At 37.0% G+C, this 14,406-nt stretch overlaps 2 protein-coding genes across 6 annotated transcripts in view; both read left to right on the top strand.

Annotated features, from left to right (window-relative positions):
• The window catches only part of LOC117996744 (isocitrate dehydrogenase [NADP] cytoplasmic), a 131,647-nt gene extending 125,840 nt beyond the window's left edge, over nt 1–5,807 (top strand). Inside the window, exons 1-2 of one of the 4 annotated variants that reach the window (XM_069509349.1) lie at nt 372–539; nt 4,434–5,807. In XM_069509349.1, the coding sequence (XP_069365450.1) occupies nt 4,439–5,665 (1,227 nt within the window). In that variant the 5' untranslated portion in view covers nt 372–539; nt 4,434–4,438 and the 3' untranslated portion in view covers nt 5,666–5,807. Of the gene's footprint in view, nt 1–371; nt 540–737; nt 902–969; nt 1,057–4,433 lie in introns of those variants that run through there. The other 3 variants (XM_034984897.2, XM_034984898.2, XM_069509350.1) reach the window with 3 other exon arrangements.
• Nucleotides 5,808–8,790: 2,983 nt separating this feature from the next.
• Nucleotides 8,791–14,406, top strand: part of LOC117996743 (uncharacterized) — a 48,760-nt gene continuing 43,144 nt past the window's right edge. For both annotated transcript variants that reach the window (XM_034984896.2, XM_034984895.2), the window contains exon 1: nt 8,791–8,989. In XM_034984896.2, coding sequence (XP_034840787.1) covers nt 8,933–8,989 — 57 coding nt within the window. In that variant the 5' untranslated portion in view covers nt 8,791–8,932. The remainder of the gene's footprint in view (nt 8,990–14,406) is intronic.

The following is a 14,406-nucleotide window of genomic DNA, read 5'->3' as shown; positions in this document are numbered from 1 at the left end:
TGTATTTCTCATGAGTTATTTACTTGTTTTCACATAAAAAACGTTTAATACAAATAATATTGTTGATCGGTTAATACAAATTTTGACTACTAAACAATGGTAATAATAATTTTCGTGTTATTCATCGTTACGTCGTGCTATTGCTATCTCATACTCGGTTACACAGTACTTAAATATTAGGTAGATTTAAGTACTTTTACTTAATTCTATCTATGAATAACATATAAAGTCATACTCTTTGTGTGCTCTTTGTATAGTAGTCACAGAGTACTTTTTACATAGGTACCTACCTAGTGAATGTTATTAAAACATAGTAATTAGGTATCACAAGAGTAGGTACATTGAATATACGGGTAATTATATTATACTCTTTGGAATGTTATCAACTTATCAGTTACCTTACCTATCTTTTTTCATCTTATTTTTGTAAAAATTACATAGACCGTACTTTCATATCGCGATTTTATTGTGATTTGCAATTTTTTATCGCATCGCCTATTTCTACGAGTAAAACTAAGGAGGATTTTGTTCCGAAAGAGGTAATTTTGTGAACTGAAAAATCCCTCATTATTATTTGGTTACCTATAAAAACTGGAAAGCCCTCAAGCTCAAGTGGATACGTTGGGTACGGTATCGGACTGAGGTGATAGACGGTGAAATGCATCGACATAGGAATACAGTTACGTAGTAGTACTTCCAAATTCTTTGGTGAAATATGAATAATTGTGATACACTGACAGCTCTAACTTCAAACAAGTCAGAGGTGGTCAGCACAAGTCACGAACGCACCGCAATTTACATTCACTTTCCTCACGCTTGTGGAGACACTTGATAAGATACGACGTGTAACAAATACTAAGCAAATTATTTCAGTTCAGATAATAACGAGCAACTTCTCGCGGTAAGCAATGCACATAGTATTTTTCCAAATTCAAACCTATTTGTTACAATATTTTTCCCCGTAGACCATGATTTTGTCGTTTAAAGTTATCATACCACCATTAAAGTTGAACTTTGTACTAGACAAACTAGTTCTGTAAAGTGTTAAATAAATAGGTAGGTACAAGCATTACATTGTGATTCTTATAAATTTTCCTAAGTTTGATGTTTGACTGAATTTCTAGTAGATACTTATCATCTTATTGGTTATTATTTTAATATTAAGTAGTTAATGGCACCGATTCTAAGCACAACCTAATTTTAGAGTATTCGCACCCTCTTCTTACTATTGTAATATGAAAAGGACAGAAGCAGTTTGACATTTCTAAATTTAATTTTTAGATGGTAAAACCCGTGATTTTAGCACACACTCGCGAACCTACTGTTTAAATTTCTATTGTGCACTAAAATTTAGAGTCTTTAAATGTGAAAGTCATGTTCCGTTACTTTTTTAGCATTAGTAAAAAGAAAAGGATGCACATACTCTAAATTTAGTTTAGAGAGAGACTAGAGAATCGGGGCCAATTATAATAATTATGTAACTATATTGTTATCTTTTTTCACCAGTTTACATAAAACATCAATTAGGTACCTACTTAAGTAAATAATATGCATTGCATGCAAAACATTTCCCTCCTATTTTACCATCCTTAAGGGGGGAATTTCCCAAATTGACTTATACACATTTTTATTATTTAAAGCTAATAACCTAAATGTCGATTTTCACGTCTCTAACTTCAAAAACATAGGACTTTCATACAACCTTCGACCCCCCTTTCACCCCTTTAGGGGAAAAATTTAGTTAGATCCTTCCTTGCCTGATACCAACTCACTAGAAAGAACCTATGTTTCAAATTTCAAGTCAAAATAACAATTATTATTTATTATTATTATTTATTTTATTTTATATCTAATTAGAACAGCAGTGCCACTTACACTAACTAGATGATTAATAATAAATACAAATAAAGGTACAAGAAAAAAGACATAAAATACAAAACAATAAAAGATCAAAGAATTTTGAATATGTACGCTGAGAACATTGAATGACATATTCATGCAATGCTCTCAGCGTACTTCAGTAACTCCCGAACCAGTATTATAGACCCATCATTAAATGGGTCCCATTGAGCATTATTGTCCAAAAGCGCGTTGAATGATGCTAATGAACGGGGTATAGGTGACATAGATCTAGCAACAGTGCGATGATGTGGGACCACGAAAAGTTTATTTTTTCGTGGACGAAGATTACTGTTGGATTCAGGGACACGTATGCGACACAGTTGGTCATGAAGTTCTGGAGCATTAACATCTCCTCGCAAAATTTGACACATAATTTTGAGTTGTTCGCAAATGCGTCTGACCTCCAGGGAGTTGAAACCTAAGCAACCTAACAGAAATTTGGTTGGGTATAGGAAAGGGTAATATCCATAGCAACGTTTATACAGGTATCTTAGGAAGGCCTTTAAAACTCTTCTATAAAAACATTTCCCCCTATTTTACCACCCTTGAGGGGGGAATTTTCAAAAATGACTTATACAGATTTTTATTATTTAAACCTATTACCCAAATGTCAATTTTCACGATTCTAATTTCAAAAATATAGGACTCTCATACAACCTTCCACCCCTCATTTCACCCCCTTAGGGGGGATGTTCTCAAAACCGTTTCTTAGCTGACACTTACATCCTAGAAGAAACCTACCTTCCAAATTCCAAGTTTGTAGGCTTTATAGTTCCTGAAATTTTGTGATTAGTCAGTGAGTGAGTGAGTGACTGGTATTGCTCTTTTATGTATTTAGAAGAAGATATGATATACCTATATCTTATAGCAATCATAGTGGACTTATTGCTCATCAAAATTTGGTGATCAGTGTACCTAGTCATAGAAAAAACAGCTGTAATATACTTATTACTCGGGGAGTACGCCCCGCACACCCCCTGCGCTTACCCGGTGCAGGTGAGCGCGGGTGTGTGGGGTGTCCCCCTGCCGCATACCTTAATTGCCATCTCAACCTGTCGCAGAAAAAATGTTCTCAAAGGTGTGTGGAGTCTACCAATCTGCACTTGGCTAGTATGGTAGACTATGGCCAAAACCCTTCTCACTCTGGGAAGAGACCCGTGCTCTACAGAGCTGGCAATGGGTTGAACATGGTAATGATGATGAAGTCAGTTTACGAAAAATATGTTTGTACAGTGTTCACCACTGCTTTTATTTCATCATGTTTGTTTGCCTATTCTAGTTTGTTAATATTTTGATATTGAAGGTTAATGCTCTTAATGTCATATAACAAATAAGATTTAAATTTTACCAAAGAATGTTTACAAAATATGATGTAGAGATTGCAGGCCCTAATCTAGCTGTTATGCGTGTTTGCTTTTGCCACATAATTTACAATAACATATTATGTACCTACTTATAATTTTTTCAACATTCTGAATTTGAATACCTATATTATTATAACAAAGCTTACTGTGCACATTAAGAATTTCAAGCAGAAGTCAAAATAGGCGCCTGGATTGGAATTGGCATTTAAGCTTGTTTTAAACAAAAAAAATTTTTTTGTTTAAAACATGCTTAAAACTGGTTTTTATGTAAAACACATGTTTCAAACATTTTTTGACAAGTCTCATTTATCAAAACTGGTCGAGCCGTTGAGTAGTTATACAAGCGGACATACACACAAGTCAAACACATAACCCTCCTTTTGGACTTCGCTGCAATCGGGTAACAAGACCGGCCGGAAGGCTCCTACTATTTTAAATTAGACCCTGTGGCCTGTACACTGTCTGGATTTCGCTGAATCATAATTCGTACATCCGCTTCTGAAGCTCGCCAGATGCACGCCAACCAGACCTCAAAAAACCATATCAGATTCTCACAAGGTGTGCTGTCCATGCATTTTTTTATCCTAGACCCTGTGTACTATCAGAAAGCTTTAGTATGCGAGAATTGGCAGCCAATTGCGATATGAGAATTCGTCGAGAAATACGGGTATTCGGAAGGATTGCATCAGAAATTTTTCTGACAGACATTCTTATAATAATTATGCGGCCGGCCCTAAAATACCTTGTACCTACCTACTTTAAAAATAACTTCAACATTTTAATCAAAGTATTAACTATGTATGTGCATTTTAATATTCCGAAATGAACTATGTAGTTTTAAATTTTCAATTCAAGTCCAGTTAGTTGATTTGAATCAAATTCTTAATAAGTCATGTTTTGTATAGGAGGACAAAGGTTGTTTATGTAATTTGTTTACTTCAAATGAACCATTCGCATCGTAGAAGTTTATCCATTTCAAGAATTATTTAGATACATACCTACTGGTTATAAACATTTATGATATAGACATTTGACAACACAATCTGGGTACAAGAAGTTTAATTATGAAAATGTGCTAATAATTATGTAATAACAGCAGTCTTCATAATATTCATTTACATACTTATCTATTTCTTCTATTTAATTGTTTTTTTTTTTCATTTACAGTTAAAATGTCGAAAATAAAGGCTGGTCCAGTTGTTGACATCCTTGGTGATGAAATGACTAGAATCATCTGGGATCTTATTAAGGATAAACTCATTTTACCATTTTTGGACATTGAGTTACACACCTATGATTTAGGTATGGAAAATCGTGACAAAACCGAAGATCAGGTAACCATCGATTGTGCAAATGCTGTTAAAAAGTATAATGTTGGCATAAAGTGCGCTACTATTACTCCTGATGAAAAGAGGGTGGAAGAATTTAAATTAAAGAAGATGTGGAAGAGTCCGAATGGTACAATTCGTAACATCCTTGGAGGAACTGTCTTCAGGGAAGCAATCATCTGCAAGAATATTCCTCGTCTTGTTACGGGATGGGAAAAACCCATAATTATTGGTCGTCATGCTCATGCAGACCAATATAAGGCTACAGATTTTGTTGTACCTGGCGAAGGCAAATTGGAACTTATATTTACTCCCAAATCGGGTGAGCCCATTAAGTATGTTGTGAATGATTTCAAAGGGGCTGGTGTTGCAATTGGTATGTTTAATACTGATGCATCGATTATAGATTTTGCACATTCGTCATTCAAGTTTGCATTGGATAGAAAGTATCCTCTATACTTGAGCACAAAGAATACTATCCTTAAGAAGTATGATGGTCGTTTCAAGGATATCTTCGAAGAAATTTATAATAAGGAATATAAAGCTAGTTTCGAAGCTGCAGGCATCTGGTATGAGCACCGCCTTATTGATGACATGGTTGCGTACGCAATGAAGTCCGAGGGTGGATTCGTTTGGGCTTGTAAGAATTACGACGGAGATGTACAGTCTGATTCTGTAGCACAAGGATACGGATCATTGGGACTTATGACTTCAGTTTTAATCTGCCCTGATGGTAAAACGGTAGAAGCCGAAGCCGCCCATGGAACTGTCACTAGACATTACCGCTTCTACCAGCAAGGAAAGGAGACCTCCACGAATCCTATTGCCTCTATATTTGCATGGACTAGAGGTCTTCTGCATCGTGCTAAGTTAGACAACAACTCTGAACTTCAAAAATTCGCAGAATCACTCGAAAAAGTCTGCATTGATACCATAGAATCTGGTATCATGACTAAGGATCTTGCTATTTGTATCAAAGGCATGAACAATGTTAAGAGATCTGATTACTATGAAACATTTGAGTTTATGGACAAACTGGCTGAGAATTTGAAAAAGAGTTTGGGACAATGACTGAGTAGGACTCAGCGGAAACTCAGCAATTTGTAACATTTTATATCTACTTATTTAAGTGAACATTTACGGGCTTGAGGATAATTTACCGCATTTATTTATTTTTCTTGTTTATTTATAATAAATCAATTCTTAATAATTATTATCTTCTTTTATTTGTCGAAGCGTTTACGAAATTCGGTGACGTACTGGCTACACCGGACATTTGGGGTATTTGGCAAATCGTTGAATCCAATAAATAATAAAATTGTAATTTGAAATCGACCGCAAAAGACCGGTAAGTTTTTTCTGAGTAGCCTACTGTTGAAACAAAGAGCTAACTTCGGTTAAGTAAAGCTATCGGCTTATATGACGCCATATCCGTTACAATAAAATTACTTCCGCGTTCCATAATGTTTCCTCAAATGATGCCATGTCCATTTTTCTTCCGTTCCATAGCTAGTAGGTGGATACGTTTCCTCGTGTAACTACACACGCCCCGGCAGAATTAGCGGAACACAAAAAAAGGCAGCAAGGAGAGCGTTATCCAGTCTAATTTTGAAAACAGTGGCATAATCGTTTGCTCGCTATATCTATTAAAAAAAAAAAAAAAAAAATGTCGGCGGCGGCTCAATTATGGTCTTGGGGGGATATGTTTAGAAGCTCGCGTGGAGTTGGTGGTAGTCGGCGACGGGAATTTGACTGGTGATCGGTGTATCAGGGAAATTTTGTGCCATTTGCCTCCTTTATTGGCAACGACTTCATTCTAATGCAGGATAATGCTCGGACTCACAGTGCTCGCTGAATAGACATATCTAAACCATGTTGCTGTAACGGTGATGGCGTGGCCAGCACGATCCCCGGATATGAATCCAATTGAACACGTTTGGGACTTGCTAAAGAGGAGTGTCAAATCAAAAATGTCACCTTCCAATAATCTGGGGGAGTTGCGCAATGCTTAACTTGAAGAATGGCAAAGGTTGCGAAAAAAAAATCATTGACAACATCATCCGCAGCATGCCTAAACATGATAATTTAATTGTTGTTTCATATTTAAATAATTGTTTAAAATTAAAATTAAGTATTTCGTATTCCCCCTTTTTTTGTGTTCTGCAAATTCTGCCTATCACTTCATGTGGCACGCCCATGAATGTAGTGTGTCTTTTTATGCCGATAAAGAAGTTTTACTTGTCATATTCTGGAAATTGTATCAGATTATTAACAAAACCGACGCTTGCAACAAATAACACAATAAGAGTACCTACCTAAGCGATAAACTTATCAGTGATAAGCATTAATTACGGTCGCTGTGGTCACAATATGATAATAGATCCAAAAAAAATACGTAGGTACCTACGCCACGAGGGCATTTTGCGTAAAATATGCCAATCAAATAAATTAGTGTACCTACCTATTATCATTGACAGAAATTGTTCACAACAAAGTAGGTACCTAGTTAGGTAGTGAATTCGATTCCCGCTGATATCTATCTACCTATGCCGGAGTTAGTTATAGGTAGGTATATCTATAACTATCTATAGCTACTTACGAAAATCAGTCAATTGCGGGTCGGACTCATACGAAGGGACGGAACCCTTCGTATGAGTCCGTCGTACAAGAAATAACACTAGGGTTCCGTACCTCAAAAGGAACCCTTATAGAATCACTTTGTTGTCTGTCTGTCTGTGTGTCAGTCCGTCTGTCTGCCTGTCAAGAAAGCCTATAGGGTACTTCTCGTTGACCTAGAATCATGAATTTTGTAGATAGGTAGTTTTTATGGCATAGGTAAATAAAGAAAAAATCCGAAAATCGTGAATTTGTGTTTACATTACAAAAAAATTTATGACCAAATTAATTTACAAAGTCACATAATATAGATGGCGCAGTCCGGCATTAGCTTGCAGTGTTCTAAATAAAAGAGTTAGGCATGTCTTGTACGATAGTACGGAACCCTTCGTGTGCGAGTCCGACTCGCACTTTACCGGTTCTTTATTTTCATGGTGGCCATTTTGAAAAAAATATCAACTGACTAGATAATGCCCGCGGCTTCATTCGCGTGGATTTAGGTTTTTAAAAATCCCGTGGGAACAGAAATACTCATTTCGCACGGCAAGATGTCACAAAATATTCAAATTCCAAGCGTTCTATTTGGGTTCCGTTTAAACCATGTTTAAACACAATATTTCTACGTGACATTGGCGAAGTGCATTGTGCTCGGTGTGGCACTACTGAAATCCATAAAGCAAAAAAAATAAAAAAATAAAAACACAATATAATATTACCTATCTGTTCTGACGAAATAGAAATAGCTACTTACGTATTTATATTTTGTTGTGGCAAGTATTTTAGTATTGAATGATGATGGTGAAGTAAAATACATGGCAATCGAAAGTCTGTCAACTGTTGATATTCATTTTCAGCAGGCGTTAAGTATTCTTATCTCTGCAATAATTAATAAAGATTTTTAAGGCACTTACAAAATAGCTAAGTATAAGAATTTCGGAAAAGCGTCATGATAGCCTAGTGGTAAAAACGTTGGCTGCTTCGGGGTGTCCCGTGTCTGGGGTTCGATCCCGGGTACGCCTTTACTTTCGGAGTTAGGAAGGTAAGTATGCACTTACCTACCTAAATGTCTGAAGCACCCTTCTGAAGAATAATGAACTTTTACAAAGCTAAACACATTCAATATAGGTACTAATACTAGCGGTTCGCCCCGAACTAAGACCTAAAAAGTCATCGCGGGCGTTCGCTTGTTAAAATGCTGAGAGCAATAACGCAAGAAGTTCGCTTCATTAGATAGTATTTTCTGGACCGATTTGCAAAATTTTTTTAAGTACCTACCTACCTACTTTATTTTGGCAAGCATTTTGAAACATGGGAGGTTTGTTTCGTCGCAAGCATAACACATATTACTTATATTGTTCAGGATACTTACCAACTATAGTGAAGAGAACGGTTTACCTAACACAAAAATCGTCCCGCGAAAGGTCTTCGATTTTATTTTCACAACTCCCTTCGAAGCAATCAAAAAAATAACTTTTCTTGGTGAATTACCGGAGGCGGTTGACGCGGTTTCCCCTACAAGAACGTCCCTCCCGCCATTTCTCCCTCCGTGGAGTGGGCCATTCAGAGACCGTTCGCGAAGCTCTCACGGTGCTTACTCTTCAGTTTAGCGGGCATACCGGCATAATACACTCGTGTATCGTACTCCCACATCTTTGGCGGGAATCGCGACGTATATCCTAACAGAAAACCATTAAATTGAACCGTAAGTGTCTATCGTGAACGATGTATAAACTTGGTTCCCCTACACTTTGTCAATGGCTCGCCGTAGTAAATATTTTGGTAAGCATTGCATTCTATCAACACTACGAATAACTATAATAATTTTAATTTAATAATAAAAAACTAAAAGTTATTAAAAAATTAATTTAAAAAACTATAGCTTTATTTTATGTTTAAATACTTAATGAAAAATAATTTAGTACGTACCCCTATAGTAGGTACGCGACAGGTCGAGATGGCAATCGGGAAGGGTACGCCCCGCACACCCGCACAGCCTCCGCGCTAACCCGGTGCCTCATACCCCGATTGCAATCTCAACCTGTCGCAGACTATACCTAAATCTATAGTTTACCTATATCAAACCTGCAATATTTGAATACTTAGCCAGTAGGTAGGTAGCTAGGTACCTATTATAAACCAAAACACTCATCGAAAATCATAACAAAGGTAAATAAAAAATCTTATAATAATGCTTAAATTATTTTAAATCCCACAAGTCTCACGATGTACTTAGCTACCTATCTATTACCTAAGATCTGTAAAACCAGTAGATAAGACTGGTAATACCTACTAGACAAGTTGTAAAACAATCACAAAACATGCCAGTCGTAAAAGCGTTCAACCAATTAAGCACGACATGCCTACCAAAACGGATTAATAAACCATACATATTTAATACCGCTTGTAAAATAGTTTTACAAGTCAATATATCAATTTGTAGACATTGAAATTCAACGTCTTCTAACTGTATCTACCTATTGCAACATAGTGAAGAGGCAGGTTGTTAAATTGCTTTTCACCCAGAAGCACCAGTCCCATTGCAGCATGTCTTACCTAAAGTGCTTCCGAGACGGTCAAGTGGCTTGATGTCAAGCACGTAGATTTTTGCTTGAGTCAAGCATTTTTATCGTTTACAAAGTTTGCTTGTTGCTTTAGTCAAGCATTTACGTGCTTGCCGCTTTTTGGATGCGACTAATAGATTTTTGCTTGATGCGACGTTCGGACAGTGTTCGATGTATGAGAAAAGTGCTGTTTGCTTGATCAAGCGCGCAAACAAAACAAATCTACGTGTTTGACGTCAAGCCGCTTGACCGTGTCGGAAGCTCTTATCAACTTAAAGATCGCAGCCATACAATCAAAGGGCGCAGATAGGTACAAGTAGGTAGGTATCGATAAAGCTGAAGAACCGCTAGTCTGCCGTATCAATTACAAGCGCCGCTCGGGTGCACCCAATTACTAGCTCTGCTTCACATGATTCCTACTCATAACCGTAAGATTACAGGAACAATCCTCGAGTACGGCGCGAGCTTAAAGATGTTGCTCCAAATGTACATTTAGAGCCCTTATGTGGCTTGTTCTCAAGCATGTCAGTGAAAATAATAGGTATGCCCCTTATCTCTCTCGTATTTCTTAGAAAATCTAACTATATATACAAGGAAAAGCTGACTGACTGACTGTGACAACGCACAGCTAAAACTTGAGAAAGTTATTATGACGTAGACATCCGCTAAGAAAGGATTTTTGAAAATTCAACCCTTGAGGGGGTACCATAGGGGTTTGAAATTTGTGTAGTCGCAGTAAGTTAGTAGGAAAATATGTAGAATTAATTTTGAAGAGTGTACGAGTAGAATACTCGTAACTATGTAATACGAGTATAAGCGTTTTAAAAACCTAATGCTTATTAGTTCCACTTTACCTAGCCAAGTTTTCGTCGTGTTTTAAAAGTATAATATAAGTAGGTATGCCCTATGCTTGTGTGGTTTTGCTCTCAGGCACTGGTGTAAAGGACATTTCCCTTTTTTCTCTCGTAGGTTTTTTCTCTCTTAGAAAATAGGAAAATATGTAGAACTCATTTTGAAGATTAATTTAGAAGACAGGATTTAACTTAAATCTAATATTAGTTCCATTCATAGCCAAGCTTTTGTCACTCGTTCCCTTACTCTTATGGTGTTTTAAAAGCATATAACTAGGTAGGTTAGGTACGTTGGTAAGCTACTTAACCGGTGAAGCAGGGACGAGGGTCAGTTTAGTGCGGGACGAAGTACTTTACAAGGCTCGGTTAAACTCCTTGCGCGTAGGTAAATCTTTTATTATTCTCGTCTTAGTTCATGAATCATGATGCATATTATAGCCCCTAAAGACTTGTGAATTTTAAGGATAAAATGTCTACGAATTGGTACCTAATGTCTTCATCCAATATCATTATTCATTACAATATCTGTAAGGCCCCAAATTTTATCTAGGCCCCAAAAAACATCACGAGACCACTAAGTACTTAATTAAGTAGGTAAGTATGTCATCTATGTTATTATCGATCGGCTTATAGACAAGCCTTCCTCTTTTACGGAATTTCGATTAGGTTACATAAGAAGCCAGGATGATTCAAGGCGTGGGAAACAAGCATGCAATCAGGGAATGTCGGGAGGGTGCTCAATTACCTACGCGATCTGTTTTTATTGCTTCGCTCTTTGATGCTATGAAACCATCTCCATTAGATCCGTGTAGTTTCTTGCAATTCCCTTTTTGTAAACTTCGGGATATTTATTCTTCTGCTTGGGTACACATAGGGAAATTAATTCTACCGTTACCTTCTACGCGGCTCCACCGCTGATGACGTAACGTGAACAGAACCTATAGGGGCTTGCTTCCTGAAGACGAACATAATAAGCACAATGAACACAATAAGTACCTAATTGAGATTAAACAAAGTTTAAATAAAATGACAATAATTGTGGGTACCTATAGACTTATAGAGTAATAGGCAGGTAGGCACCTAGTGTAATCAAGGGCCATAGAAGTTATCAATATTAATTGTTTAAGACAAGACAAGGAATTTACAAAGGACTTGTTTTTTCTCGCAGAATTTCAGGTTTAGATGGCAATTGGGGTATGAGGCGCGGGGACGCCTCATACCCGCATGTCACCCGCGCTCGCCTGCACCGGTTTATGTGGATGCGAGGGTTGTGTGGATGTGCGGGGCGTTACCTCCCCGATTGCCATCTCGATCTGTAACTTTGTACTAATACAGTGAGTACTGCCAATTTTTGGATAATGCCATTTTTGGTTTCATTGTGCGATATCGTTATACACCTCGGAGAAATATATAGTGCCATAGCCGTTCTAATTATAATTTTTGTCTTATTAGAACTTGGCTTTGATACGTCACTAGCCGTGTCTTGATAGGACCTATAACCGAGTTGTTATTCTAAGCCTATAACCTACTTACTATTATTTTCACATAATTTAATATTTATGGTATTATGGTATCTCTAATGAGTACTTAGGTAGCTACTTATGGCCATTTTATCAAAGTACGACCGGCACCATTAATTTATAAAAAAATAATGACTTATGGTATGTTTATAGTTGCGTGTTGCACTTTTAGTGCAGTAACATATTATTATGTGAGGTAGAGTTCAAGTAATAAGTACCATTGTTGTGGTCTGTGGAGGTGTAACGCTGTATTATTTTCTCCATTGAGCCTTGTGATTATTTTACACGCGAGGTTTCTTTCCGATGCATCTTTACCGAGAAACGTCCATTACTCAAGCTAATATTTGAATGGGCGCGTGTTTTCAGCTGGTGTTCTAACAATAAGCGACGTGGTTCAAGTAAGGAAAACCACTTAGCTTATTTGTTTTACTTTTTAAGTGAAAAAAAGCATTTTAGGGCTCAATAACAATGACTCGTAGGTACTTTTATTTCAGTACTTTTTCTTTAGAGATTAACTGAACAAATGACTGGGCCTTAAAACCTTAGTACTTTTTTCTTGACCAGTGATGGTTTTACTAAGCATTCTTTTTAAGCATTTGAATAACCGTTCACAACGCAGGCGACGAACAGGGATACAGTATTATTTCAGGATGTCGCAGGTTCGAACTTCAAATCCCACTCACAAAATCGCAGCATCGTTTTTTTTAAAATTTTATAAATGTAGCTTAACGTAGGTAGGTAGGTAGGTACAGTTATTTAAATTTTTTTATGTGTTTAAAATGTCCGTTTAAATTAAAATTCTTACCTTGTTAAAGCTACTCGTGGTAAAGTTAGGTCAAACAAACATTTTTTGACTTCGTGTCAATGAACCAATCCAATTATATTGCATAACAGAATAGGACGATAGGTACCTACACACCTTTTTCCAAAGCAAATTGCTTTTTTATGCGTTTACCAATTACGATTCAATTCGATAACGGCAGAGTCTATAATATTATTTGGAATATGGGAGAGATGTCTAAGATAGTAACAGAAGTAGTCAACAGACACGTCAATATAGATCCGATTGCAAAAACGTTTAAACAGAATCTGAGCTTGTCCTACTTTTTAATACAATTTGTAGCCAGATTATATCGATCAAAGACGGCTGAAGACCAAACGGTTTTTTTACCTCTAAAGGATGGTTCGCAAAAAAATTTTTTTCAGAGATATCTGTGCTAAAATGCTATCAAAAAGGCTGTTACAAATAATAAACGTGAAAGTTTACTGCGTTATGTAGCTACAATCGTGACTCGTAAGATACTCATATAGCCGTTTTTGGAATTAAAAGCTTCATATTCTTTATGCATCACTTGTACGAGTATACTTTTGCGTGATAATTCTATTTTTTATGAATGCTATTGTACCTAATTCGTTAAGTTACTTAGTATGTATCCGTATTCAAAATCAAAAATCTTGGAGTAAAATCTCTACCTTTTGAGCTTGCAAAATCTACATCTGGGCACCAAAGAATATACTTAACTACTAATGAAAAGAAAATTATTTTATAAAACTTCAAATTTCATTATATCGAGTAATAGGTATACTTAACCGAAATGTATTTTAACGAGAAGGTTTTTTTTTTTTTTTTTTTTTTATTCAGATACAAGTTAGCCCTTGACTGCAATCTCACCTGGTGGTAAGTGATGATGCAGTCTAAGATGATAGCGGGCTAACCTGGAAGGGGTATGGCAGTTTTTATTAAACCCATACCCCTTTGGTTTCTACACGGCATCGTACCGGAACGCTAAATCGCTTGGCGGCACGGCTTTGCCGGTAGGGTGGTAACTAGCCACGGCCGAAGCCTCCCACCAGACAAAAATTGGTTGGTTGGTACACAACAGTTGGTATTGTAGGCGCATGACCACAACCCCACAAGTCCCACGACCGAACTGACTAGCCCTGATGGTAGGTAAGGTAGGTGCCTACCTAGTTATATCATAATATTATTTTGGTAAGCTAAAATTTATTGATTATCATTTTATTTATGAACTTATAGTTCATCATCATCATCAACCGATAGACGTCCACTGCTGGATATAGGTCTCTTATAGGAACTTCCACACGCCACGGTCTTGCGCCGCCTGAATCCAGCGGCTGCCTGCGACTCGTCTGATGTCGTCCGTCCACCTAGTGGGGGCTCTTCCAACACTGCGTCTTCCGGTGCGCGGTCACCGTTCTAGCACCTTGGAACCCCAACGTCTATCGGTTTTACGAACTATGTG

The sequence above is a fragment of the Maniola hyperantus genome, chromosome 3 (genome assembly GCF_902806685.2).
Source record: "Maniola hyperantus chromosome 3, iAphHyp1.2, whole genome shotgun sequence".
NCBI lineage: Eukaryota > Metazoa > Arthropoda > Insecta > Lepidoptera > Nymphalidae > Maniola > Maniola hyperantus.
The sequence above is the reverse complement of the archived record's forward strand: the minus strand, read 5'-3'. Positions and strand labels throughout refer to the sequence as shown.